The following is a 27,897-nucleotide window of genomic DNA, read 5'->3' as shown; positions in this document are numbered from 1 at the left end:
AAGGGACCAAGGTTAAGTGTCCAAAAGATATTTTACGCAATTTGTTTCAACTTAACCCCATCGGGTCAAGGATATTATTATTATTATTATTGTGATTATTATTGTTATTATTATTATTAATAATAATAAGAAGAAGAATAATTTAAAAATAATAAAATAAATAATAATAATAATATAAAAACCTGTATAAATGTAGATTAGTTAAATGTAACAATACTTGATTTGAAATGTAATACTTCTATGATTATTATTATGACGTGCATTGTTATTATTATTCGATTAATAATAATAACAATGCACGTCATAATAATCATAGTAGTATTACATTTCAAATCAAGTATTGTTACATTTAACGAATCTACATTTATACAGGTTTTTATATTATTATTTTAAAGCTTTCTCAACACTTACATCCCTTGACCAGACTGATCTTAGTGTAAATATGTAATTGTTTTTACATGTAAAAAAAATCTAATCTAATCAAAGATCCACAGATTTGTTTTCTAACTTTATGCATAAATAAACGATGTTAATGTTTTTGCATAAACGTAAATTCGAGCTCGTTGTATTTTATCCATCTATCTGTGCAGTGCTATAAACTGGAGTGTGGAGGATCAACACAGGCTGGATTCGTGTCGGACGCGCTGACGTCCGATGATGTATGTTTCTGACGTCGGTGTCTAACACTTTAGCTTCGCCTGCTCCGTTTCCCTCCTTCGACACTGTTCCTCCGCTCAGCCAAATGCCTGACATCTGTGGAAACGGTGCACTTTGGCTCTGAGCAGAAAGGCATATGAAACAATCAGCATTTGAAGACTCCGAGAGAAGCACTAACGAATCTCGCTGAGACATTGTGAGTGTCGGCCGCGGTGTGCTCGGTGAGTATGAGGACAACAGTCGTGGTCGAGATGGCATTTTGAAACTCCGATGCTAACGGGTTAGCCAGTTAGCTAGTTAGCAATCCTGCTGCTAGCTTCAGCTGTGTACAATTCAAAAGTAACGTAGCTGGTATAACTCTAATCCACAGGCAGGAGGTGGGTCCTTCAAATTAGTCAGTGTGTGTTTCTACATTAGAAGTGTCTTAAACGTTGAGGTGTTTTGTTGTTTAGAACAGGAGCTGTTGGCTAGCTAAATGTGTCAGCTAAACGCTAGCGCTAACTTTAGCTAGCTAGCTAGTGCTAACCTCCTCAGCAGAGACGGCCAGTGTTCAAGCACATGATGTCGGTGCCGCTAGCGCCGTGTAAGCTCCACGCTTTCGGCTGCTTTTCCATACTTTTCATGCGTTATATTGGCCAAACATGTTCTGTGATTTAATGTGGGGAAACATTAGCTAGTTTTAGTGGCGTACGAACAACACGCTTATAGTTAGCTATGGTTAAAGGATGCTAGCTAACAGTTTAGCGAACAGAACTGGCTTGTGGTCGGCGGGTGTTTGCGCACACTGGTTTTCTCAGGATAAATCCGGTCACGGCGCGTTTTTAGTGAGTCAGGCTGGTAGTGAGCTTGAAGAGTGTGTCTTTTTGTGTCGTTGACATCTCTGAAAGGAATGTTATCCATGTTTACAAGCTAACAAATTAGTCTCCACACGGGCCGTGTTTCCCCGCAGCACTGACGCCAACATTAGGCCTGTTTCTGAGGTTCACGGTTATCAAACTTGAAAGGCGACCAGTTGCAGCCCGGTCAGCCAGAGTGCTGCTGCTCTTTGCTAAAACCCCACAAACAGCAGATAATATGTGGGATTTTTGTGATCCTATATAGCTAAAGCTCTTTATTTGGGACATATTCAGAAAAGCAGCTCGGCTGGTTGGCTGGGTTTGAAAGCCACAGTGCGTTTCCTGAATGCGACTATATGTAAAGATTCATGTGATGGTTTCAGAAATGAAAGAACTTTTACCTCTGTTGTCAAGAAGTTATGTAGCTAATGCACTTACACTCTACCAATTCTGGCGGTTTGAGGAGAGATGACCTGTGCACAGCGTTTTCTTAATTATTTTATGTAAGCTGTATTTCACAATAGTGTGTGATTAGCTTATCACAGTGTTTATTAAATTGTTTCTTTGCAGACATATGCAGGGTGTATAGCAGCACAGGATGTTCAACAAGTCGTTTGGTGCTCCCTTTGGGGGAGGAACAGGAGGATTTGGGACGTCATCCACGTTTGGACAACAAAGTAAGTTAAATGTATAATTAAAGGTCTTCACTTGGAGTGTCTGAATTCCTTTTCTTTTTAATAGTATGTGATTAAGGCCTGGTTGCAACCTGAGTGAAGAAAATGTTAGTGTTACTCTTTTACCCAAAGTTTCAGAATGCCTGGAAATGTAGAAATCCTAAATGATGCTTTTTCTTCGATTTATTTTTTGTGTTATCCTTTAGTCATCACAGCCCATCACTACAAGATTCACCTTGTAGTGATGAGTAAAATGCCACATGTTTTCAGATTTATGAACAAATGGTTGTAAAGAAATGTGTGATTTTTAGATTAAAACAAAACAGCAAAGTGGAAGTGATGCACTGGTTTCATCTCAAACTCTACCACTCTTGTTAGAAGTTTAAAAAAAGCACTAAGATGTGTTATCAGTGTAGTGTGTGTATAAAGTATTGGTTAATGGCCTTTACTGCATAACACTGTTTCACATGAGAATAATGACATTCCCAACACACTGCAGAATTGAGATGTTATTTACTGTTTTAACAAATAGGTCGCTGATATATGAATTGGGTTGTTTTACTGTTTGTAGGGGCTGCAATTACTGTTACTTATTTTTGCAATTACTATTTTCTTTATCATAAACTGTTTGTACAAAATGTACAAAGGCTTAGGGCTAGTTATGTTATAGTGATTCATATTAATAAAAGAAGTTAAATGATTATTGACATGCTTTGGAAAGCAAATGCTGGAGGTCTGGACTGTGAGCAGATTGGAAATGTTGAGATTTAATTATTCACACCACAAGGAAGTTAATCTGATCAATTATCCTGTAGTATGGGCCAGGCATACATGTTTTATACACTGCTACCTAAGTATGGAGAATCTGATTACATTTGATTAACAATAGAAGTTTTATTGTTTAGAGATCGCTCAGAAAGCTGTCTTGTTTTTTAATTTTCAGACGCTGGGTTTGGAACAGCAGGTGGCTTTGGTTCCTCGGCTTTTGGGACCACAAACAACACAGGAGGTCTCTTTGGGGCACCACAGAACAAACCCGGTATACTGCTTGCTAGACCTTTTTATTGAGCATTACATTCTTTTGACATCTTTATGAAACTTAAACAATCGGTAGCTTCTGTTCTACATTTCCAAGATTGGTGGTGTTCTGGTTTTAGAGTCTATATGATTGGTACATTATCTCACTGTTGACTTGACTATTGTGTTTATTCCTGTCTATTTTTGTTCTGGGAGATTTTATAGAGAAAGAAAATAAATATCCAGTAGCCTACTTGCACCTTAGATTTTTGGGGGGGTGGAGGGGGGGCTCACACTTGGACACCAAATGCTGATGTGAAACTGAATGTTTAGTTGGGCCCTTTTGTTAACATGATCTGTGCTCTGTCTAGGTGGGCTCTTTGGGTCCAGCACCTTCAGTCAGCCAGTCACCTCTTCAACTAGCAGTGGGTTTGGTTTTGGTGCCACCAGCGGTACCTCCAACAGCCTCTTTGGAAGCACCAATACTGGAGGTGGAGGACTCTTCTCCCAGCAGGGCAATGCATTTGGTGCTAATAAACCTGCCTCTTTTGGCAGTAAGTTCCGTTTAATTAGTGTGTTAAAAGTGGCATTAAGGAATATGAGGATTTGGAAAGGAATCGTATGTAAAATAATTACTGTGTTTTTTGCAGCTTTTGGCACCAGTACCAGTAGTGGTGGGCTGTTTGGGACAACCAACACCACTTCCAATCCATTTGGAGGAACCTCAGGATCCCTGTTTGGGGCAGCAAGTTTCACTGCCACCCAGCCTGGCACAACCATCAAATTTAATGTAAATGTGTCTGCTGTTTTCAAATGTTCTGAAATGTCTATGAAGGGTCTGTTATTTAACCACCGTTTCCCCTTTTCCGTATCATGTTTAGCCTCCAACTGGAAGTGACACAATGGTGAAGAGTGGTGTGACGACCAGTATTAACACCAAACACCAGTGCATCACGGCCATGAAGGAGTATGAAAACAAATCTCTAGAAGTAGGTGGCATTGCCTGACCGTGTCAAGTACAGTCTTGATTGTAGTACTGTAATATTGGAACATGATTTATTAGGAATGTTGGGTTAATGGTTGCATCCCTGCTTTTCAGGAGCTGAGGTTAGAGGACTACCAGGCAGGCAGGAAGGGGCCCTCCAACCCAATGGCAGCCAACACAGCCAGCCTTTTTGGGGCTTCAGGGGCAGCGGCTCCCAGCACTGCTACTGGGCTCTTTGGTTCTTCAGCCACCAATACTGGCTTCAGCTTTGGCCAGAATAAGACCTCCTTTGGCACCAGTAAGCAAATGTTTAGTTTCTGCTCTAGTTCAAGCTGGTTCCCAGGACTTTCATATTCACGTTAGATAGTTGTCTTGAAGTCTAGTTCTGTAGCTGCTCTGCACATTCGCCTAATGGTTTTGCGTACTTGTTGTTCTTGCAGTTTGTGCTTAAGCCCCTTTGTTTATATACCTGGAATTTAAAAATGTTATGACTAACTGCTCTTTAGGTACAAGTGGCTTTGGTGCTACCCCCAGCAGTTTGTTTAGCCAACCACAACAGGCTAATAGTCTCTTCAAGCCCTTTGGTCAGGCTACCACTGCCCCAAACACCGGCTTCTCTTTTGGCAACACCAACACCATGGGCCAGCCCAACACCAGCAGCATGGTTAGTACTGGCAAAATGACTTCTAATAAAGAAATATTATGTACTATAACCAGAACTGTAACTCCAGTATTGTAGCAACTTCAAATGTCAAATGATACTTAGCATTTGTCTCAATAATATTTGTAGTTAATTCTGTATTCTCTGTGATCAGGGTCTGTTTGGGAACACTGCTGCCTCTCAGGCCGGAGGGCTGTTTGGAAACACGGCGAACACCAGTACGGCTACAGGCTTTGGCACTGGCACAGGTCTTTTTGGCCAGAACAACACTGCATTTGGGAATGTGAGTACACAGGTTATGAGTGGATGATTTATTAGTTTATCATAAATTCATGCCCATTACTACTCATTCTTGTTTTCACATTGAAAGTAAATTAAATCCATCTTCAATGAAAGCAGTGCTCTTAGTTTCTGCACTCTTGGTATTTTTATTTGAATTAAACTAAATGGGTAGTGACCTGTTGAATTATGAATAGGTCACACAATGTTACATCTCAGTTGCACCTGTGACAGAATAAAATATTTTCCTCCTACAGAACTTGTTTGGCAATAAGCCTCCTGGTTTTGGCACCACCACCACCAGTGCACCCTCCTTTGGCACAGGTACTGGTCTGTTTGGCAACAAGCCCACCCTTACTCTGGGAGCTAACACGAACACTTCCAACTTTGGTGAGTCTCTTTTGACACAAATAGCATTTACCACTGGTAGCTTTGCATTTTTATGCTTTTGGTTTTTTTTTGTGTTCTCCTTTTGAAAGCTATAGTTTCTTCTAAATGTCTTTTTAAGGGTTTGGTGCCAATCCTGCTGGAGCGAGTTTATTTGGAAACAAAACTGCCACTGGTGGCCTTGGGACAGGTCTTGGAACAGGGTTTGCAGCAGGTACAAGTTGCGGGTTTTTTTTTATTTGCGACTACCTGCTTGTAGATTGCAAATTCGGCCAATGTATTCATCAGTTTTCATTGCTGTGTATTGTATCTTAAGCACAAAGATAAATTGTATCTTATTTTTCTTTGCAGGTGTAGGCACAGGACAAACATCTCTGTTTGGAAACAACCAGAACAAGATTGGATCAACATTGGGCACGGTAGGGTCATTTGGAGCCACTGGATTCAATACAGGAGCCAGCGCGCTGAACTTTGGAGCACCACAGCAGCCTGTTGGTCAGTAGAATATTTGAACTACTTGAGTATTACAGAGATTATGGGCCTTCATTTGAAGTCTAGTTCCAAACTGGGGGGAAAAACCTGTTTGTGTTGAATGTGCATGTGTTCTTTCATTTAGCTCTTACTGACCCCAATGCAGCTGCAGCCCAGCAGGCAGTGCTGCAGCAGCAGATCAATGCTCTGGCTTATGCACCTTTTGGAGACTCGCCCCTTTTCAGAAATCCTCTCTCTGACCCGAAGAAGAAGGAGGAGGTAGGAACTGTTTTTCACCAGTTATTTGATAGTTTATTTGATATTTGTGATCACATTGTGACCAGTCGTATTTCTTTTAATTAGCGCTTGAAGCCAACAAATCCAGCTGCCCAAAAAGCCCTGACAACTCCCACACACTACAAGCTGACCCCTCGTCCTGCCACACGCGTGCGTCCCAAGGCTCTTACCTCCTCAGGCTCTGCCAAATCCCAGCTCTTTGATGGGCTAGATGATGATGAACCTTCTATAACCAATGGAGCCTTTATGCCCAGGTAAAAAAGTCTGTTTTTAGTTGTGGCGAGTGTGGTGTTGTCCTAGAGTTATAAGACTTGTAAAAATGAACTAATTGGTGTCCTTATGGCTGTTATTTCAGGAAGAGCATAAAGAAGCTTGTTCTAAAGAACCTAAATGGCAGCAGCCTGTACAGCAGCCCACTGAACAGAGAGGCTGATGACTTGACCTCTCCTTCAGAGTACCCACAGAATGGCCTCAGGTCAGATTTAGGTTTTGTAGTATGTTGCTGTAGTAGATTTTGGCCTAGAATAAAAGCGAGTTCTTGCTGAATACATTAAGACGTATTACTGTTTAAGCTTCCCTAGTTTTTCTTTACTCAATCATGATTTGAACTCATCTGCAGTTTGAGAGCAGATGCAGAGGAAATCCAAGATGGTGAGGCTGAGAGAGGAGCAGAGGATGATCTGGAAGTGTCAAAGTTCTACACCAACCCCATTGCAAAGCCAATCCCACACTCTCAGCCTAGCCCCTCGCTACAGGATACTATCAGTGAAATGAATATGCGTAGAGGTGTCAATGCCCGCAATGGACTGGATCTAAGCAGTGAGGAAATCTCCTTAGGTGAGGATTCTGTTCAGGAGGAGCGAGATGATGAGCTGGAGGCCCAGAAACCACCTCATCCCGCTGGTAAGTTCCATTTCATAGACAGGCTTTAAGCTTTTGGTGTAATTTACACGCACATTCATATGTATATATTTTTTTATTCATTTTTGTAATCCGTGACTTATTTTTTCCTTTCTGTGACTGCAGGTATAGTTCTCAGCCGAGTAGGCTACTACACCATTCCATCCATGGAAGATCTTGCAAAGATGTTGAATGAAAATGGAGAATGTACTGTGGAAAACTTTACTGTTGGCAGGAAAGGTACTTAATACAATGCACTTTCCATAATGAGAGTTTGTGTTATTTTAATTTCTCCTGCTAAGGCTTGTCTAAACTTCAATGTGTGATCTTTCAGGTTATGGGTCAGCTTTTTTCCCTGGTGAGGTCAATCTGACAAACATGAATCTTGATGAAATTGTACACTTCAGGCGCAAGGAGGTAATCATCTACCCTGATGACAAAGATAAACCCCCTGAAGGAGAAGGCCTTAACAGGTGAGTAGCAGTGCCTGGATTAAATGCAAACATATGGGTTTTCAGGTTAATTGATAACAAACTGTTTATGTATAAATGTGTGTCTTTGTCTTTAGACGCGCAGAGGTCACCCTTGATGGTGTTTGGCCCAATGACAAAACCACTTGCACACAAATCAAGAGTCCTGAGCGCCTGACAGAGATGAACTATGAGGGACGACTGGAGAATGCCTCTCGTAGACAGGGGGCTCGTTTCCTGGAGTACCGGCCTGAAACTGGTTCCTGGGTGTTTGAGGTATGAGCCGTTAGCGTTTTGTGTGTTCTTATTGACTTGTTCCTCCTCGAATCATAATTTTTTCTTTGGTTGTGTAGGTCTGTTTAATGAGCCATGCAATTTGCTTAGTACTGCGTAGTAAAAATGTGGTTCAGTGCTACAGGGTTAACAGGAGTGTTAAGTGGGCAGGAGTGTTGCTAGATTTTGCGGGTGCGGCCAGGAATGACTGCAGTTTGTGTGTGTGGCAAGTAAAGGAAAGCCCTGCTAGCTTGCTGCTAAGGTATTCTGGAAAAGGTATCTTGGAAAATTTGTGTATCAGTTTGGTTGCTTAAAGTGCAGACATCTATGACAAACATCTAATTATAGATATGGTAAATATCTATTAGTTAGATATAGCTGTGACATGTTCATGAAATGTGCATCCCTGTAGATACCATGATAATGCATATTTTAAAATCTACTGGACACTAATGGCCTTTTAACTGTTTGCCCAAAAAAACACACTACAATTCATCACACTCAATCACAATGTGAATAAAATAAAATAAATGATTCATCTTGATTTCTCATGTATTTGACTTGCTTTGTCACTATCGTATTTAATTGTCAGGTGGCCCACTTTTCCAAGTATGGCCTGCAAGATTCGGATGAGGAGGATGAGGTTCCCCCAGCCAAGACGGACCCGAAGAAGCTGAAGACTATTCAGCCTGGGCTTCAGCAGATTCCACCCACCCAGCAGCAGATGGCGCCACAGGCTCAGGTAGACTGAGGAACACAGTGCGTCTGACACACACCGGGTCAAATAATCCTGCTTTGTCTCATGGACCCACATCTACATTTGTGATGGGGATAAATAAAGCTGAGTTGTGGTTGTTGATGCCTGTCCACTGTTATCAGTAACTTTTATATAGCTGCATTGTGCCACTTGTACATACAAATGGCTCATATGAACCTCATGTATTGTTGGGATAGCCTGTGTGCTACTCTTTTCAGGGACGCTGTTTATTCAGAGGCAGCCAAGCCTTTGTGCTATTGCTGGAGAACTTTCATAAGGGATGTTATCCCATTATAATTAAAAGTAATTGAACTGTACTGGGTGTGCGAGATGCTATATAAAGTTAAGACCTGTGTAGTATTCTTGTTTAAGGAATATTTGGGAGCTAAGACTAAACATTGCATTAAATGAAGTAATTTAAGCAACAATGATGGCAATAGTTTATGTAGTGCCTACGTTGTGCTCTCTTGAAACTTTGGTTGTATTTGACATTGTGAGACACGACCAAACTTGTGTACTGACGAATGTATTTGAAAACTGTTTGCCTACATATTATAAACTTGTTGCAGATTCTGGATTATAAAAAGTACACAAATGCACATGTTGATTAAGTAGTTTTTATGCAAAAATAATTTGAATGTGCCTCTAATGACAGACATCTTGTCAATTTATGATGCTTTTTGCATTTTGCTGTTTCAAGAATTTCTAAAACCTTTAGTGAATGGAGTGTTGAGTGTTTGCATTTCCTTTATTTGTCATTTGTTCAATTAACAAATAAAATTGCAAAAAAAGTTAATGTAACGTGTCAGTCAGATTCATGTGAATTGTCTTCAGACTGTAAATACTTTAAATACGTGCCAAGATTTACTTTATAATATGAAGTGTGTGGGAATGTAGTCTGAAATTTATGTTCAGTAATTTCTTTCTTTGGGCTCAAACAGAATGTACATATTAAAGTGCATGTCAAACAATGTGTCTTTGCACATTTGCATAGAGTACGGCACTGTTGGAGCTTCTAAGCCGTGTTTCGGAGCTGGACAGTGACATGGCCGACATCACCCAGGACCCGGCAGCTGATGGAGTTTTGTGTGAGGAGGATGAGGGTGCTTTGGAGGAGGAAGCTAAAATGGGACTTAGAGTAGAGACCCCCGCTGAACATGAACCTGTCTCTGCCTCCAGCCATATTGCCTCCACATTGGGAATCAACCCTCACACCCTTCAGGTAGAGTATGATTTAGTAGCTGCCACATCCTGCAAATAGTGCAAACTAACTTAAAGTTGAAACTGAGCAATAATGTCCATTGATGGCGCTCCGAACACTGCGGTTAAAACAAAAGCACTGTGATGGATTGAGGTTAAAATGGCCCATACTCAATCCATTAAAATATGCCTGGGTTGGCCCTGATCCACTCGATTGCATTAAGACATTCCTAAATTACTCAAATTCTACTTTTGCACTAAAGTTGTTATTATTATTGTTCTTGTTTTCGAACAGATTATGAAAGCATCTCTATTTGCGGGAGATGATGAATGTGACCCATTCCATGAGCAGCTCCCTCAGAAACTTATGGAGGATGTTGCGTCTCCCCGGGTTCTACTTGGTAAATCCCACGGTGGTCTGTCAGGTTAGCCAAGTCTGACATCTTCCCAACAAGACAATTATTCTTGATATGTTTTTTTGAAGGAAACAAATGGGTGGAGCCTAAGAAGACTCTAAATAAAACTAAATAAAACTAAAATTGTTGTCTCTTCCCTTTCAGTGGGGAGCCTTCTGCAGACCAAGTTTTCATCAGGAGGAGGGCTCTTTGCCCATCTGCCAGAGGTTCCTTTTGGAGGGATTCCTCAGAAGCTCAGTAAGCCAGCAGTCTCAGAAGCCCCATGGCCCTCGTTGGGCCCCTCTTTCCTTTTGCCGCCTCCGGCCCCAGAGGTAACCCTGCGTACTGTGGGGGCTCGCAGGCTAGAGGGACCTGTATCTCAGGAGAGCTCTGTCACTCTGGGGAAAGGGCGGCTGCTGATGGATGCAGCACTATACATGGGTCGTTCTTTCAGAGTAGGCTGGGGCCCTAACTGGACACTGGTGCACTGTGGAGATCTGGTCAGCTCAGCACAAGAGTCAAAGGAACAGGCCGCAGACACCATGGGATTTGGCTTTTTGCCCAAACCTAACAAGACCAGGCAGTGAGTTGAGCGGTTGCATTTTCTGAATAGCGATAATGAACAATCATCTAATTTGCAAAAAGCTGTCTGCTGTTTAGTTTAACTTTTATCTGATTAAACTTAAGTTTGAACAAATTTAAGAATGTCCATTTAGTCCATTGCAGTAGTTCTTTTGTTTGTTTTTTTGGTAAACTGAGCCTTGTTGTGCAATTTTTCATTACTATTGGATTTTTCATTTTACCGTAGTTGGTAATGTTTTTTTTTTTTTTTTTTCTAAACTTCACTCATGGTGTTTCTGCAGGATCACTGAAAGCCCCTTTAAAGTGCATGTGGAGCAGGTGGTGGGCATAGAGCCAAAGGAGACAGCAGAGAGCTTAGCTCTGCACCACCGGCCATTGGAGATTGGACTAAAGCACAGCACAATCAGCACTGAGGATGTCTGCCCCTTCATCCAACCTGAAAAAGGAGTGAAAGCCCTGCACGAGTATGCCAAGTGGATTGTAGAGGTCAACAAAGAGGCAGGAGATGGTAGGATTTGTTCTTCAATAACTCTTCCCCACTACACATCATTATTAAGTTGGGAACATTTAGTTTCATTGACCTTTTTTTTTTGGTGTTGACCTGGTCTTTCCTTCTTTTCTTCCTGTCAGCTGTCCTGGGCCAGTGGCAGCAAGTGTGGACCCTGTGTGCAGCTTTGTGGGGCAGGCTAGGAGATCAGGATGTGGAGACTGAGCATAGCGGGGACTACCAGGAGCATCTAGCGCGCAGACGTAGCTTCTCTCGCTGGCTGGCTGAGGGTGCATCCCAGAGGATCCAAGAGGAAGTGGGAAGCAGGGGACACAGCCATGTGGAGGCAATCTTCAGCTATCTGACTGGCCACTGCATAAGTGAGGCCTGCAGACTGGCTCAGAAAAGTGGTGAGAACACAGACTTCACTGCAGTATGATGTGCTTTTGGAGCTGTCTTGTGATTTGCACTTTGTTTTATTAGGGTGATTGATGGGACTTGCTGGTTTGTGTTTTTGTAGGAGACCATCGTCTGTCCCTTCTACTGTCCCAAGCAGTGGGCTCCCAGTTAAGCAGAGACCTTTTGGCTCTGCAACTGGCAGACTGGAACAGAATGCAGACAGACTCTTTTATTCAGGAGGAGAGACTGCGAATATTTGCCTTACTTGCAGGCAAACCTGTAAGTCTGTTAATGGCGTGGGTGTGTAGGTAGTTTGGGAGTGGGGGGTCTGGAATGAATTGATTCCTACTCTGCCTGATCATCTATCTTATTGCCTTGTCTCAGGTATGGGAGTCAACAGACCACTGTATAAATGTGTGTTCTGAGTTGGACTGGAAGCGCTGTGTGGCTGTGCACCTGTGGTACATGCTCCCTCCCACTGCATCTGTAGCAGATGCTCTCACCAAATATGAGGCTGCGTTTCAGGTGAGAACCTTCCATAATATTGGTCATATTAAAACTATTGGTTACTAATTGAGGGACTAAAATATGCACACACACTGAAGCAGTAAAAACATTTTGGTCACATCTTTCTTTAGCTGTATGTGTTTTAACACATTTTCTTGTGCAGTTCATGTTGAATGGATGTGAAAAATGGTCTAATTAACTTGGAATTAAATATTATTGATTGACTAAAGCCATATTTTTGTGGTTATTTAATTAATCATTTTTGTTGGAAAAATTATTTGGACATAGTGGAAATGCTATTTCATTCTAGTATTAAAACAAATCGAGAATATGAATTCACAAAGCTGTTGAAACATTTCAGTTTTGTCTTTTAATTTAATATGAGCTCTGTGAAAGAGAATGTCAGCCCAGAAGTGTTTTTACAAACAATGTTGAGAATTTTATGTTGACCCCAAAATTTAGAAATCCTTTCAAAACCACTGTCCAGTGCACCACTCTTCTGATGCAGGCAGAATATCTGGGCACATTCCTAAAGATTTGTTTCTGCTGGTGTCCGTTGGCAGGGGTTGGAAGAGGTGAGCAAGTATGCTTGTGCACCTTTCCCTCCTTATGTGGATGACTTGGAGCTAATGGGTCTGGATGAGGAGATGGAGGACACTGAAACAAAAAAAACCCTCTACGATATCTGCTTCCACCTGCTCAAACTCTACAGTGACAAGTAAAGAACCGATTTCCACTCCTACAGTATTTTAGGTTGCTGTGGGTATTAGGCATGTAAACCTAATTAATCCCAGATGTAGTTGAAAATATCTGATTCAACAGATGTCATATTTTTTTTTCTGAACCTAGGGATTCTGTTTAAAGTGGTCGAATGGTGTCATTTGTGTTTTTTTTTTTTTTTTTTTTTTTTTTTTTTTTTTTTTTTTTAATTAGTTGTGGCCAGGTTTTGATATCGGCTTTTTATTTTATTTTTTTTTCCTCTCAGGCACTACAGTTTGCAGCAGCTACTGGACCCTAGCACGGTGACAGCGGAGCAGCTGGACTACCGGCTGAGTTGGCACCTGTGGAATGTGCTACAGGCTCTAAACTACACCCATCTTTCACTTTCACGTCAGGGTCTCTTGCATGCCAGCTATGCTGCCCAGCTTGAGAGTGCGGGCCTCTGGGAGATGGCAGTCTTTGTTTTGCTGCACATCCCTGATTCCTCGTAAGCAACCAAGCTTTAATGGTTTAATAATGTTTGCCTTGTGTTCTTTCTATGCAGACCGTTTCCTTATACAGTCCTCCAGACACCGAAAACGTGATTAGAAATTAATGTTTTGTTTTGTTATTGTTTTTGGAGGGGGCTGAAATGGGCTGATAGAATTGGGTGTCCGTAAGGCAAGGGAATGCATAACTATATATTAGTTATAAAAACTATATTATAAATATTAGAATTTATAAATGTGGACCTAATTTTATACAACTTTTATACACTATATTTATACAAGTTCACCACTGATCACCACAACTGTAACTGGCTTGTAGGCTTAGAGAACGTGCTGTCCGGGAAATGTTGAACCAGCACTGCACCCTGGACGAGACTGAGAAGACTGCTGAGAAGGAGCGTTTCCTTACAGACAAGCTGCTGATCCCAATACAGTGGATTCATGAAGCTAAAGCCATTCGCGCCTGCAGGGATGGAGATAAACACAGAGAAGCGCTGCACCTCTATAAGGCTGGCCACTGGAATCACTGCCACCGGCTAGTCATTCAGAATCTAGCCTCAGGTTTGTACATAACAGTATGAATCGCTCTCACACAAAAGTGCAATGATAAACCTTCAGTCATTCGAATGTAATGTAATTGTTGTACTCTTTTTACTGTGCACATGAAGACTGCATCATTAATGATAATCATGATTACCTGATGGAGTTCTTGGAAGGCTTGGCAGTGCCGGAGCGCAGTGCTCAAATCCAAGACTGGGACACGTCAGGTCGCGTGTACCTGGATTATATCCGTGTTATTCAGACACTCCGGGCCATTCAGCAGGTACCTCAGCAAACTAAACATGGGCACTTACTGTTGCTTTTAAATACTAAAATGGAACGTGTTTTACCACAGTTACTAATGACTGGTTTCGATATATTTACAGTCTAAATGTTTTCCTCTTCTCGGTTTGTGTGAATGTAGATGGAGAGCCCAGGATACGAGCTGGAGCGGCTACACACAGATGTAACATCTCTGTGCAGCAGGATTGAACTTCTTCCCTGCTCCAAAGCCAAAGACAGACTTGCCCAGTCAGGTCAGAGATGGCCCTCCATGTCTCTATGATTTTACAGATTCGTTTTTGTGTACACGTTCTTAACACTTTTGCTTGTCTATGCTTACAGAAATGGCCAAACGTGTGGCTAACATTCTGCGTGTGGTGCTGAGCCTTCAGCAGGGTGGAGAGGGTACTCCAGACCCGCATCACATCCCCCTATGTCAACTGGCTCCCCACATTGGACGCCTGCCCATGCCTGAGGACTACGCTCTGGAAGAACTTCGCAGCCTCACCCAGTCTTACTTACGGGAGTACATTGTTAGTCACTGAAAATCAGGACTGCATACAGAACTGCAGGGCTTTCTCAACTCCTGGGCGGTCGCCATTGGCAATCTTCAGACTTTTAACCGCTCTGGTTCCAGCTCTTTTAGACTTGTGGAATTCTTAACAGCCCACAAACAGAAACGGGCACAAAGTCATTCCTCCGTGTGTTTGGTTTCTTGTATGCTTAGGTAACGTGTGTCTGTCTTTGATAAAGTATATTTTGAGGAGACTGCTTGATAAACCCCTGTAAATTGCTAATTCCCTTTGGAGGAGGAAACCTCACCAGCTTTTAGACGTCAATTGCAACTTGAGAATTACAATACTACGTAAAAGCTCTAATTTCAGTTCAAATGTAGTTTGAGTAGATTTTTTGCCATCTCTGAGCTCCTGACAGTGCATAAACCATTGAGACAAACATTTAGCTGTTTTTTTGTTTTTCTTTGAGGATGCGTGTGCAGAGTTTACTGAGCTGTAATGCAAAATTTGTGTAGATGTGGATTTTTAGTCCCTTCTCTGAGTCTTTACATATTTTGTTCGAATGATACAAGCCAGTGAGCACCTGTTGGTAGGAATGTTTGCGTGATTTGGAAAGAGTGCTTGAGTCTTTTTAAGATGGATGAGGACATTGGATGAGGGGGGGTGTGTGTGAAACTTCATCTGATAAATTCCCTCTGCTGGCACCAAATGCTGGTGACTTGGTAAAAATGTAAATTGGTCATGAATATCTATTTTTGTAGGGTTTTGTATATAGGTCAGTCAGCAAAACCACATTGCTAAATAAGAGTGTAACAAACTAATAAATTAATGAATAGCACTCCAATAAAATGGTAAAATCTAAGGCTATGCTTTGAGGATGTTGAGAGAGAACTTTGGCTGCCATTTTTTCCCCCATGGGCACGTTTTACATGTGTTTATTATAATTACATCTCAGCTGTGCTCTCCTTCCTATTTAAAGCATCACATTAAGTGCTTCAGTTATACAGATAAGTTCTGCAATAATGTGCTCTTTTGAAGCCTCTGTTCCTTTATGGTGGGGTTGTTTTTTTTGCAGTCTGTTTTCGCTGTGCATGGTTGTGCAGGTGATTTATTATAATTTTTTTTTTGCTAGTTTCTTTTGTTTTTCTTTCCTTTTTTTAAAAAAAGAAACAATAAAACTAAAACTAATTGTATTGGTCATGGTTTTAATGATGATTTAAAGCCTGTTTTGTACTTCGTGAATTCCACAGATTTTCCAATATTTTTGGTGCTGTCCCGTGCAGTTCATGTCTCTCTACAAGTAATGCCAAATGTAGCTGCCTGATAGTGGTTTACAATAGTTGCAAAGGATTTAGTCAAAAATACATCCTATTAAAATTTAGCATAGTCTTATTTGCATGGTGTTAAGTAAAAATATATAAATATTTTATTGTCCTCTCAGATTTACCAATATTGTCCCAATACCGACGTGTCACATAATACGTTTTGGGTAGTGGAAAAATGTTGCTTATTTGTTATAGACCTGCATGTAGAGATTGTATGTATATGTTGTAGACGTTTTATTTTAGCTCGACTGCTTGTGTTTAAGCTTGCAGCTGAAACCTCACGTTTCTGACTGGAGTTCTCTGGGCTCGCTGATTGCTCCGCCGGTTGCCTCAGACTGCAGATGAGCTAAAGGCTGAGCTTGCGCTGCCTCGGTCACTCTCGCCGTTGTTATGGCGATACCTGAAGACTGCAGCACGTCCTGTCTGGCGGCCGAGTGAGCGACTTTACCTTTTTCTGACCAGTAAAAATGAATCTACGGGCCACCTTGATTCTTCTGCAGGTTCTCGTCGCTTTCAGTATGTTTTCAGGTAGGCGGTACAGCATTCATTTTGAGTTTATCGACAACTGCGTCCATTGTTTGGTCGCTGCTGCTGCTGCTGGGATGCTGAGGCAAAGTTTAGTGTATGACTGGTTCAGTCGAAGGTGCTGCTGCTGGGACGCTTGTGTTTCTGAACTCCACTGTATTCCTATGGTGTTTCCCCATGTGTTTTAAATAAAACTGTGCTTTAATATTTATTAGGATGCGAAAAAAAGATTCGACCCAAGCGAGGCGCACTCGGAAGTTTATTATTATTATTATTAATTTTTGTAGCTCGATAAGAAAATATGAATTAGACTAGCTATAAGAAATATTGTGGTAAGGAAGGGAATTAATATACATATGAATGATTTTCTGAGATATATATATATATATATATATTATTTTATTTATTTATCTTACAGCTCGTCATCCCTGCTCCTATGCACATGGGACACTTATCCTTAAATGGTCTAGCTAGTATTTTGCAGGATAATCTCCCAATCTCTCTGTGTTGTTCAGTCATATCCCCTAAATATCTTTTAGTGATCACTGGATGTGATACCAGGTTAAGTCCAGACATATTATTGACTGGACTGGGAAGATTTTTATTATTCGTTATACACAGCATTTAAGTTGGAGCATGGAAACTACTCCATAAATAATTGGGGTCAACCACCCACCGAGGATATGAAGAGAGAATCTGGCCGTTCTTGAGCATCTTGTAAATTTGATGCTCATTGGATGTTTTGCAATTTTCTCTGGGGTGCAGTTATCTGAAAGGGGGCTCTGTGTATAGGTACAGTCCTTCAGTGAGCACCGAAAATGTTTGGTCAGCTTTAGGCTACTTTTATTCATTAAAATAATTCCTGTAAAATCATTCTCCCTTATCAGATGATCAGCTTTAAAAATGTGGGGATTACTGAGTTTACACTATCACCCAATTCCATGGCATGTGACATTTGGAAAGACAGAAGAGGAGGGAGTTTTAGTTTGTGCTTATAATTTGCATTATTGCTTATAATTGTATTCTGAAGTATGTCAACAGACGTTTAATCTTTGACATGTTGTCTGTAATGATCTGACAAGTTTGTACTGCAGCCATTTTTAATTCTTGCTTGTTTCAGAGCTTTTAGGATATGAACTGCTTGCTGTATTGGATTCAGATCAAGTAACTGACTTGGCTAGTGAAGAATTTGTCCACTTTTTGGCCATCAGAATTCCTCTGACTGCCAGGGCGGTGTATTTTTGGATCGTTATCTACTGCACGATAAAGCACTATACAAGAAGTTTATCTCAGCAGGCAAAGCAATTCTGTAGGCAGTAGAAGGTGACCTGAAAACTAATACTAAAATAGTAAAAAAAAAAGACTAACACTTCATGATCAAGGCCCAGTCACTGTCTCCTTCAGGAGAATATGGAAGGGACGCTAAAAAGGCTAAAAGGTAACGCTAGCTGACCAGGAGAAGCGCAGACCAGAGGATGCACAGCCGCAGGTCTCTGCTCAGCAGCTCAGAGGAGAGCTATGCACAATGGTCGCAAGGCGAATGCAAGTCCCAAAAAGAGCTGCGAGAGGTGCATGAGCGATGGCTGGGAGAGAGGAGGCAAAGTGAACAAGATATATATATATAATTTTTTTTTTTTTTGCCCCACCAAAGTCACATGTTATTAATCCTGTCTTCTTTGATTGTACATTTTATTATCTTTTTGGCCCCCTTAGCTCACCACAGACATGCTTTGGCCCACCAAGACAAAATGTCTGAGCTGCTCTATGCATTTTGTTTGAATGTGCTATTTTGGACATTGGTCAGTGATGTCCAAACATTGGCTCTGTCTACTTTTTTATGTTTCTTTTCTCAATGAGTGAGGGTCTGATTAAGATCACTCCAAGAGCACAATCCTGAAAGAGATGAGGAAAAAAATTCCAAGAGTAGGAGCAATTGACCTATAGAAGGGAAAATGTTCAATCAACAGATGAAACCAAAAGTGGAATGTTTCAGCACAATAATACAGTGCTATGTTTGGAGGAAAAAAGAAACTGTGATCATTACAGAAAACAACATTTAAGTAATAGTTTTTTTGTGTCGTGTGTATCAACATTTTGTAGATACTCTAGTCTTGAGGACAGCCTAACAAAACTTTGTCATACTTAGCTAAAGGCAGGATAAGCAGTTGCTCCACTTCACTGCATAAAATGTGTCCATGAATGATTCTTTAAGACTGCCAGTGTATCTGTGGGTTACTTGTGTAACAGTCATCACTACATCTCTGTCTGTTTTAGGGTTTCCCTTCTTTATCATGACAGTAAAGATTTACTTTGCTGATTAGAGTGTCTTTAAAGAGCTCAATGAAGTGGCTGGAGCAGGGGAGCCCTTAGTCTAACCTGTGCAGTGCTGTGGAACTTCAGAGTGTGAAGAACTGCCCAAAGGAGTAATACCTGCTTCTGCGGACTGTGAAGATCAACTACCCCTAAAACGCTGTGTGAACAAAATCCTTCTATATTTATTTGTTTTTCCGTAGTGTGAGCTTCCCAGCTTTTGAACGTTTCACCCATCTAGATGTGTTAATATTCAGTGTTCCAAATATAATGGAGTCACATAATGCTATTTGGGCCAATGAACAACAATACAGCTGTAGTTAATCCATGAAGGCAGAAAACTTGAGAGGAGCATGGGTGCAGAAAAGCTACATCTGTTCATCCCGGTTCTTACAAGCACATGGCCCAGTTTGTCAAAAGCATTGTTATCTTAACTGGTAGAGAGAGCATCTTCGTGCTAAGATACTTTTGGATAACCCTGGCCAGATCTGACTGCACAAACAGTAGGAGCCCTGTAACCCACAATTTCAGTTTTCTGAATTTGGAATATATCTTAATTTGGATTTTATCTTAAAGGAAGGCTTTAAGAATTTTTATCCTAACCTCTTTCTGCCACGCAGCGCTGTGCCACCATTTACCATGGAGGATCATACTTACTTTAAATCTCTAACTGAAAACCTTTTTACTCAATATACTTGATTTCTGCATAAACAGAAATTAACCTGACATGCAGGACTATATAACACCAATTCAAAATTACTGATACTCATGCAAAAGAAATCTGAGTGAGTTTATGTTCCTACCACCAGTGATGTGAGCATGAAGGCTAGCATGTACTTCCTCTGAGTCACATGAAGCCAGCAATGCATCTTTCCTAACTGCTGCTAACATTGCACAGCTAAACGCACTTGGTGGATAATGCTAACTGCCGGCTCCTACCCAATCAAAGAGAGCGAGGCCTTAAAATCACAGACGCAGATGCATATGGCATCACTGTGATTTCTCAATGATCTGGCCAACATGAAGTACACAACAATACATCAAAATTATTGTCTGTGCTAATTGACAAGAGACAAGAGAAAGTGACCATCCTATAAAAACTGGATTTAGTTACCTAGATCTAGTTACCTTGATCTTGGTAAAATGGTAAGTAACCATTTTCATCACTGTCCAAACAATGGTACATTTCAGAGAAGAAGGGAAATCTCAAAGCACTTATGTGGAACTAGATTTTGTTGTCAAAATGATATGAAATATGCATCCGATGTTTAAAAAAGGAAAAAAACAGCCAGTAGCAGTTACACAATACAGCACAGTAATACAATACAATGATAACAATAAATAGAATAAAATGTTAAAATATGAATTTTGAACCTAATCTATTCTCTTAGTGTGCCTCTGGCCACCCCACCCCCACACACATTAGTACAGTGTCTTTTTTTTTACAGTGTATGGTGTTTTGCTTTGTCCCTGAACTGATGTTTGGGGAAAAAAGAGCTGAGCACACTAGTCCTGAGCTCCAGGGAGCAGTAGAGTAAATGAGTGGACCTGCTACTTCATTAGTGCTCTGCTGCTGTAGTAAGTGTTAGCATCTTTCCAGTTACAGTTGCAAGAGGATGTAGGTGAACCCTTTGACATTTCTTCACTTATTACTAATAAAAGGTGATCTTATCATTATCAAGTCACAATATAGACAAACATGATGTTATCAAATTAATAACACAAACACTTACTACTACTGTCCATGTATTTTTTTTTTTTGAGCACATTGATTAAACATCCACTGTGCAGGGAACCTCTGTTTAGTGGAATTAGCTCTCCTAGAGCTAATTCACAAGAATTGTTTTAATTAAATAGGTGAGATTGGGAGGGTGGGTTTTAAAATTAACAAAGGCACACAAAGCCTGGTAACTCACAAATCTGTGTTTCCCAGGTAAGACTGGGTGGAATAAACCATACTTTAATGCAAGCAACTTTCAGAAGACCTCAAAAGACACGTTCTAAAAACACATGAAGCTTACTAAAGCGTTGCTACAGACCTGGGTCTGTCTACTTTTTTATGGCTCTTTTCTCAGTGAGTAAGGGTCTGATTAAGATCACTCCAAGAGCACAGCAGGAAATCCTAAAAGAGGTGAGAAAGAATCCAAGAGTAGGAGCAATTGACCTATAGAAGGGAAAATGTTCAATCAACAGATGAAACCAAAAGTGAAATGTTTCAGCACAATAATACAGTGCTATGTTTGGAGGAAAAAAGAAACTGCACGCCAATACAAATCCTCATCCCAACTGTGAAGCATGGTGTAGGGAACATTATGATTTGGGGCTGCTTTGTTGCCTCAGGGCCTGGAGACGAACATTAAGGGAACAATGAATTTCAAGGTGCATCAAAACATATTACAGGTGATTATAGGGGTCCATGACCTCAAGCTGAAGAGATGTTGAGTAATGCAACAGCACAATGACCCAAAGCACATATATAAATCAACTAGATATTAAAAAGTTTTAAAAAAAGAAAAAATATTTGTGTTTTGGAAGCACCAAGTCAGAGTCCTGATCTTTACCCCATGACCTGAATTGGGCTGTCCATGCAAGACATTTCAGAAATATTGACTATAACACATTTGCAGGGAGGAATGGTCCAAATTCCTCCTCAAAGGGTTTACTTACTTTTTCTAGCCAGCACTGTGCTTATGTAACATGTTCAATAAAACTGCTGAATGTTACTAGTTTAGTTACAATGTGCTTGTTTATAACTGTGACTTATACTGTGAGATAACAATCAATCTGCATTTTATTAGTAATCAGTGCAGAAATCCAGGTCAAATTAATTTTCATGGATTGTAACTTCTGTTTTCTATGCTGATCTAGAACCATCTTTCTTTTCCTGAAATCACGTTACTCACTGTATGAGCAGCTGGAAAATAAACTAGAGGAGCACTATAAAAGAGTAGCATTTAGCAACACCCACTGTGAAGGATAGTCTGGATAGGTTGGAGGTAATAACAAAAAGTGCTTTAGACTTTGGAGTGTGATTGCAGCACTCGAGCAAAGTGCCAGAGAAAGTGTGCTAGTAGTTCCCTCATTCATCAGGCCCTAGCCTGGCACCAGGCCACCTTGAACTGCCAGTCAGATCCTGCAAAGTTTATAGCCTGAAACAACTATGTGACAATAAGCCAGCTATTAATGAGCAGATAAGCAAGTAGAAGCAGCCTATTTTATGTGCTCTATTACACTAATGTGTAATGCACAGTGTATTTCTTATACAGGGTGATACACACTGCTTAGATGTGTTACATTAGTTTACAGTTAATAACAGCTATGCTGAGTACTGTCAAGTAATGAATGGCTATGCCGCCACATTAAAAAAATATAAAGACATGGCTTTGCAGACATCCTACTTATATTCTTTAATACAAACTGCCCTTCCTTTAGTACAATTTGGCAGTGAAACATTTTCTTAAAGATCTGTGAAAGGTAGCTCATCCTGCAAAAGGGTCTGCAGTGTTGTTGTCTGTTATACCGTGTAACTGCACTAGGCTTTGTGCGGCGAGACAGCCTGCAGTAAGGGGAAATGGAAAAATCGCTCAGGCGACGCAGATTCTTGGCCTTCGCCTTCAGCAATCATGAATCAATTCCATCACCAGCCTCACATCTCATTAAAGAAATAATGGTGTTCAATGATATTGAACAAATGCAAACTGATTCCATTCCTTAGTGTACATTTGTCCAGCTGTATCAAAAGTGTATTTATTAAGCCTATCGCAGTTCTGCTTTGGTCAGTTGACTGTTTCACCAACACAGTTTCTCAAGCAGAGCAGTTGAGCTGTCATCACTCTCTCTCTGTCTCTGTGCAGTATGCTGGAGTGCTCAGGGACGGTTTGCAAACAAGCTGCTGAAGGACTTATTTGTTAATTACACCAATGCACTGAGGCCGGTGGAGGACACGGACAACATCATTAACGTCACCTTACAGATCACTCTGTCCCAAATCATCGATATGGTAATGGTACACTATACATCTATCTGTCACACTCCACTCCCCAGGTAAAACAAAACAGTACCTGGCTGAATTAGATACGCGAAGGAAATTTCACTGAAATTGAGAGAGAAACATAACCTTTTATTGATAGATCATTTAAACATTAAACACAAGTATTGATACTTCTGCATTTAGTTTGTATGGAGTCTTCTCTTAAATGCTGGATGAGTAATGAGAATATACCTTACTTTATCCTCAGCTTACGTTACAGGTATTCCGGTGAGAGGATGGTCAGTACCCTGGTATGACCGCTGCAATAGTTAGTGGATATGTATGTTATGTACAAATTGAATGTATGTTTATGTAAAAACAATTCCAGGCTATTTAAGACCATTTCTGTGGGCCCATTTATCATTAATTGTTCATGTTCATGGGTCATGAAGTGTAAATAAATTATATTTCACACAGAGGTATGTGCAGTTAGATTTTATACAAGAGTGTCCACCAGTGCCAATAACTGTTGCATGTTTTAGAGTAAAATAATACATTATGTTTAATTTGTTTGACTAATTTTACTTCACAAAAAAGTTTGAATTCCCTTTCTATTGTCAGTATAAATTAAACTGATTGAAGTAATGTAATAATAGCCGGTAATTAGGTTTTAAATGCTAGTACATTACAGTCAAGACACTGTACTTCATTATTTTGCATGCTGTTACATTATAGAGTTTTATTAGATTTTGACCAATTTAAGTCCAAACCTACAAAATACCAAAATACATGTTGGATCAAATCTGAAGTGTTCTCTCAGGCAGTGCATAAAATGATGTTAAATGTTGTGACTGAAATTCATTTTAAAATGCCATTTTTGTGCATTGAATCAAATGATCAAACTGAAATCAAAGTAAGTTGAGACGGTTTCTAGGAATTACTTTTACTTTTATTATTGTAAAAGTTTTTTCCCTTGTTCTGCCTCAGGATGAACGGAACCAGATCCTCACCACGTACCTGTGGATTCGTCAGGTCTGGTTTGATGCATATCTCACTTGGAATAAGGCGGACTACGATGGACTTGATACCATCCGTATACCTAGTAGTTATGTATGGAGACCAGATATAGTCCTATATAACAAGTAGGTCGGACCGGTATTGAGTTTCATCGATTTTTACTCTGCCTGCCCATCTCACTCTCTACACCCACCCTCATCTCCTACCACTTTTTACCCTGGTGGTGCCATGGACACAAGCTGGACACTATCCTAAACTGTTTACTGGAGTGTCCCGTGACTTGATCCATTTATGTCTTTCATGGCCCTGCACAGTTGTATTGTAGATAAATAATAGATAGTAGATAAATAATAATGCTTTTATAGCTGCGGGAGATTCATGCACAGGTGCTAAAACAGGTGTGGAGAAATCATTTAATCCTTGATACAAATAATTATTTTAGGCAAGAGCTTTGCAGAAGGGCATGAAGGATTGGATACTGAATTGCAAATCCCTCTCAAAGGAGAACAAGTGAGGCAGAGTGCAAAATAAATCTCTCCAATGACTATGCCAGACTGGGTTATTCTCTACTAATGCTTGATGTTGTTTACAGCTTTCTGACATCTCTATTTATAACTCAAAACAATGAAGTGAATTTAAAATCCTCCGTAAACAACACTTAATCTGTCCTCACAGAAGAGGTTATGCAGCTGTTGGAAAAAAATCAGAATTTCTGAACTTTTGAACCAATTGGAGCTGGACAAAGGAGTGTCTTTATCCAAATACCTGTTACAGGCAAATAAAAGCCAAATACATATATTATATGCTTATTTATGGAACAATAAACAAAGAAGAAAAGGGCACATTTTAGGTAAAACATGAACATGATCACACCATAATCCCCATGCAGTGATCTAGTTTTTATAGCTTTTGTTTTTCTAACTGTAATATTTATGCAGGGTACTTTATACAAAATATGACTCCATAAGACACACTGTGTGTTGTTAAGTTACTGGAAATCAACCTTAGTGAGCGAGAATTATGTCTAAGAATTAAAGGATGACTTTTAGAATACAGAAATTGACATAGTGAAGACAAAACCAGAGGAGTTGGAACTTCTGCTAGTCTTCCTTGTGCCCTGGCAACCTGTGTTTTCACATGCCATCACTGTCCATCAACTGGTTATTCCAAATCTATTGCTGCCTATTTTCTCACTCCGCTTCATCATTCCTCTTTGAAAAGTTGGCACATTGCAAGTGAGTATCTCTTTTTCTCAATCAATCTTTAATTAGTGTTTATTTTACTGTAATTAGTCCACAGTGGATTTATATTTCTCCCTTAAGCTCCTGGTGTGACATTTTTGTGGTTTTATGTAAAAAGTATGTTCCTGTGTGTTAAAGACTAGTTATGGATATAAATGATGTCTGTTCTGTATGGCTGCCCTGTAATTGTGCCCAAGTCAAAAAGCAGTTCAAGCTGAAATACTCCTTGTAACCTTAACAAGAATGGGTGGGGCTTAGACTGTTGTACACTAAAGAAGTGGATGTATGGAAACCTTTTGGTTTTTGTGACATCACAAAAATAGTGAATTTAAAAGTAAGCTTAGCTTAGTTTCCATATATGGACTGCTTTACTTTAGCAGTTTTTACATACTAAATGAGACATTTTTACATAAAAAAAGATTTCTGTTTGTTTTTCCATGATATAGACTTTTATCATTACTGTACTGAATTAATCACATTCTTGAAATCACTTTTTTTTATTTTTAAAGGTCATTGCAACAACTTTAAATGGTAATAATTAAAACAAAGTAATTCAGAGAATGTTTCTTTTTTGTTCTTTTTCTGTGCTACCTCGCTTTACCCTTCAGTGCAGATGACCAGTTCTCCAGCTCCATGGAGACCAATGTGGTTATCCGCCATGATGGCCAGATCATGTGGGATCAGCCAGCCATCACCAAGAGCTCCTGCAAGGTGGACGTCTCCTTCTTCCCCTTTGATTTCCAGAAGTGCCGCCTCACCTTCGGTTCCTGGACCCACAACGGCAACCAGATGGACCTTCTCAATGGCATGGACAGCGCTGACCTGGCTGACTTTGTGGAGAATGTTGAGTGGGAAGTGCTTGGAATGCCTGCTAAGAAGAATATTATACTGTATGGTTGCTGCTCGGACCCTTATCCAGATATCACCTACACATTGCACTTGAAGAGAAGGGCTTCTTTCTACATCTTCAACCTCCTCATTCCATGTATGATGATTTCCTTTCTGGCTCCCCTGGGCTTCTATTTGCCAGCTGATTCAGGAGAAAAAGTGTCCCTTGGGGTTACAGTCCTACTGGCCCTTACCGTCTTTCAATTGTTAGTGGCGGAGAGCATGCCACCCTCTGAGAATGTGCCACTAATTGGTGAGATTCTGCATTCTTGTTCATTTTAAAATATATCCTGACAAGTAAAGTATAAACTAAAGTGTAAGATCATTTTTAAGGGTTTAGTGTCATACAAAGCTACATAACATCTTTATTACTGCAGAATCTGCTTAATGTGTCATGCGGTGTTGCACTGCAATGTGTTGTCTTTAAACCATTCAAAAAAACTACTTCAACATTTGCTTTTGCTGATACTAAAACTTAGAGTTTAGTTGTTTCGGCATGAGCAAATGTACCCTAGCATTTTCATATGATACTCTTAAAACTGATCTATGCTTTATCAATATTTTATCAGCTTAATGTATTTTGTTGACCATAGCATTTTAATGATTTCCTCTGTTGTGCAGTTAAATGTAAACCTAATGCAAGAAATGCAGAGCATTAATTGGTAATAGCTCAAGAGATGAGGGTCTAGAGGTAAAGCAACCAAGGCCAGGTTTAGGCACTGTTACACTGCTATAATTCTTTATCTCCTAAGCTGTGGTTATCTCATTATTGGAGTCTCAGAGCAGTCACTGATAAGCGATAATGATTCAGGTAATATATTGTAATGGCCCTTTTAGGACCTAATAAGCAGTAATCCCCTGTCCTCGTAGTGGATATTTATGATTGCATCTGTTCACTGTTGTGTGCTCTATATGCAGTCTGCTGTTGCGCTCCTGTTCTCTTCACAGGGAAGTACTACATTGCCACAATGACCATGATCACGGCCTCCACTGCCTTGACCATCTTCATCATGAACATCCATCACTGTGGTCCTGAGGCACGGCCTGTGCCTGAGTGGGCCCGCCGCTTCATTCTGAACTACCTGGCCCGAATCTGTTTCGTATATGAGGTGGGTGAGAGCTGCCTAACAATCCCGACCGAGACGACCCCCAAGAGAGGAGCCAGCTGGACCGTCAATGGCCAGGCCAGAGGAGAAGAACTGGCTTTGAAAACACAAGGAGCTGCTCCTGCCAGCACCGCTAGTGATCCTCAGATGCCAAAGGAGCTTAAAGAGGAATCAGAAGATGACCTGAGTCCAACCCTGTCACTAGAAACAAACGCAACAGCCTGCCTCAGTGCCTGGAAGGATGGGGCTTTTGTGAACATTGATCATGGAGACCTATCAGGAGTAGTAGGAGGGTGTGGAGGACGAAGAGAAACAGGAAGGGGGAGAGAGGGAGAAAGTGTTAAAAGTGTGGGAGGCATGGAGGCAGAGAAAAGGAAGAAGTTGCTTTTCAAGGGCCAGTGCATGTGCTATCATCAACCTTTGCTGAGGAATATTGAGTACATTGCTAACTGTTACCGTGACCAGAAATCCACTCAGAGACGGACTGGGGAGTGGCGTAAAGTTGCCAAGGTGATGGATCGCTTCTTTATGTGGATCTTCTTCATCATGGTCTTCCTAATGAGTTTGCTTATCATGGGAAAAGCCATCTGAGGTCAGCCAGCCAGCTGCTAGAAGACATGTTTTATAATATTTTAAGCAAGTCGCTTCAGAAAACCTTCAGAGAACCTCAGCAAATGAGTCAAGTTTAAGACTGTCATGCTCAAATAACTCTGAACTGCAAGAAATATCTGCGATT

General features: G+C 40.6%; 2 protein-coding genes across 2 annotated transcripts; both read left to right on the top strand.

Moving 5' to 3' along the window:
• Positions 1-684: 684 nt before the first annotated feature.
• nup98 (nucleoporin 98 and 96 precursor) lies at positions 685-15,972 on the top strand. Its single transcript, XM_072661737.1, has 33 exons — positions 685-878; positions 2,064-2,170; positions 3,111-3,206; positions 3,556-3,738; positions 3,835-3,974; positions 4,066-4,173; positions 4,284-4,467; positions 4,676-4,833; positions 4,985-5,113; positions 5,367-5,499; positions 5,618-5,710; positions 5,848-5,991; positions 6,113-6,246; positions 6,331-6,518; positions 6,620-6,739; positions 6,884-7,167; positions 7,291-7,404; positions 7,499-7,637; positions 7,733-7,910; positions 8,500-8,649; positions 9,659-9,886; positions 10,160-10,289; positions 10,425-10,842; positions 11,123-11,349; positions 11,472-11,738; positions 11,849-12,006; positions 12,112-12,252; positions 12,798-12,952; positions 13,220-13,441; positions 13,762-14,003; positions 14,111-14,265; positions 14,407-14,518; positions 14,607-15,972. The coding sequence occupies exons 2-33, from the start codon at positions 2,092-2,094 to the stop codon at positions 14,807-14,809; spliced, it is 5,412 nt and encodes a 1,803-aa protein (XP_072517838.1). The 5' UTR covers positions 685-878; positions 2,064-2,091; the 3' UTR covers positions 14,810-15,972.
• A 599-nt stretch (positions 15,973-16,571) lies between these two features.
• LOC140539489 (neuronal acetylcholine receptor subunit alpha-10) lies at positions 16,572-27,752 on the top strand. Its single transcript, XM_072662209.1, has 5 exons — positions 16,572-16,632; positions 22,794-22,939; positions 23,897-24,051; positions 25,776-26,308; positions 27,004-27,752. Exons 1-5 carry the CDS (start codon positions 16,572-16,574, stop codon positions 27,750-27,752), a joined length of 1,644 nt encoding a protein of 547 aa, XP_072518310.1.
• The last annotated feature ends 145 nt before the right edge of the window (positions 27,753-27,897 follow it).

The sequence above is a fragment of the Salminus brasiliensis genome, chromosome 18, assembly GCF_030463535.1.
Source record: "Salminus brasiliensis chromosome 18, fSalBra1.hap2, whole genome shotgun sequence".
In the NCBI taxonomy this organism is placed as follows: domain Eukaryota; kingdom Metazoa; phylum Chordata; class Actinopteri; order Characiformes; family Bryconidae; genus Salminus; species Salminus brasiliensis.
The sequence above is the reverse complement of the archived record's forward strand: the minus strand, read 5'-3'. Positions and strand labels throughout refer to the sequence as shown.

Excerpts from the sequence above, each read along its gene's own strand:
- nup98 (XM_072661737.1), top strand. The coding sequence starts at position 2,092 with ATGTTCAACAAGTCGTTTGGTGCTCCCTTTGGGGGAGGAACAGGAGGA. Across the intron at positions 4,174-4,283 it reads ATGAAAACAAATCTCTAGAA|GAGCTGAGGTTAGAGGACTA; the intron begins GTAGGTGGCATT and ends CCTGCTTTTCAG. Across the intron at positions 5,114-5,366 it reads ACAACACTGCATTTGGGAAT|AACTTGTTTGGCAATAAGCC; the intron begins GTGAGTACACAG and ends TTCCTCCTACAG.
- LOC140539489 (XM_072662209.1), top strand. The coding sequence starts at position 16,572 with ATGAATCTACGGGCCACCTTGATTCTTCTGCAGGTTCTCGTCGCTTTC. Across the intron at positions 22,940-23,896 it reads TGTCCCAAATCATCGATATG|GATGAACGGAACCAGATCCT; the intron begins GTAATGGTACAC and ends GTTCTGCCTCAG. Across the intron at positions 26,309-27,003 it reads TGAGAATGTGCCACTAATTG|GGAAGTACTACATTGCCACA; the intron begins GTGAGATTCTGC and ends TTCTCTTCACAG.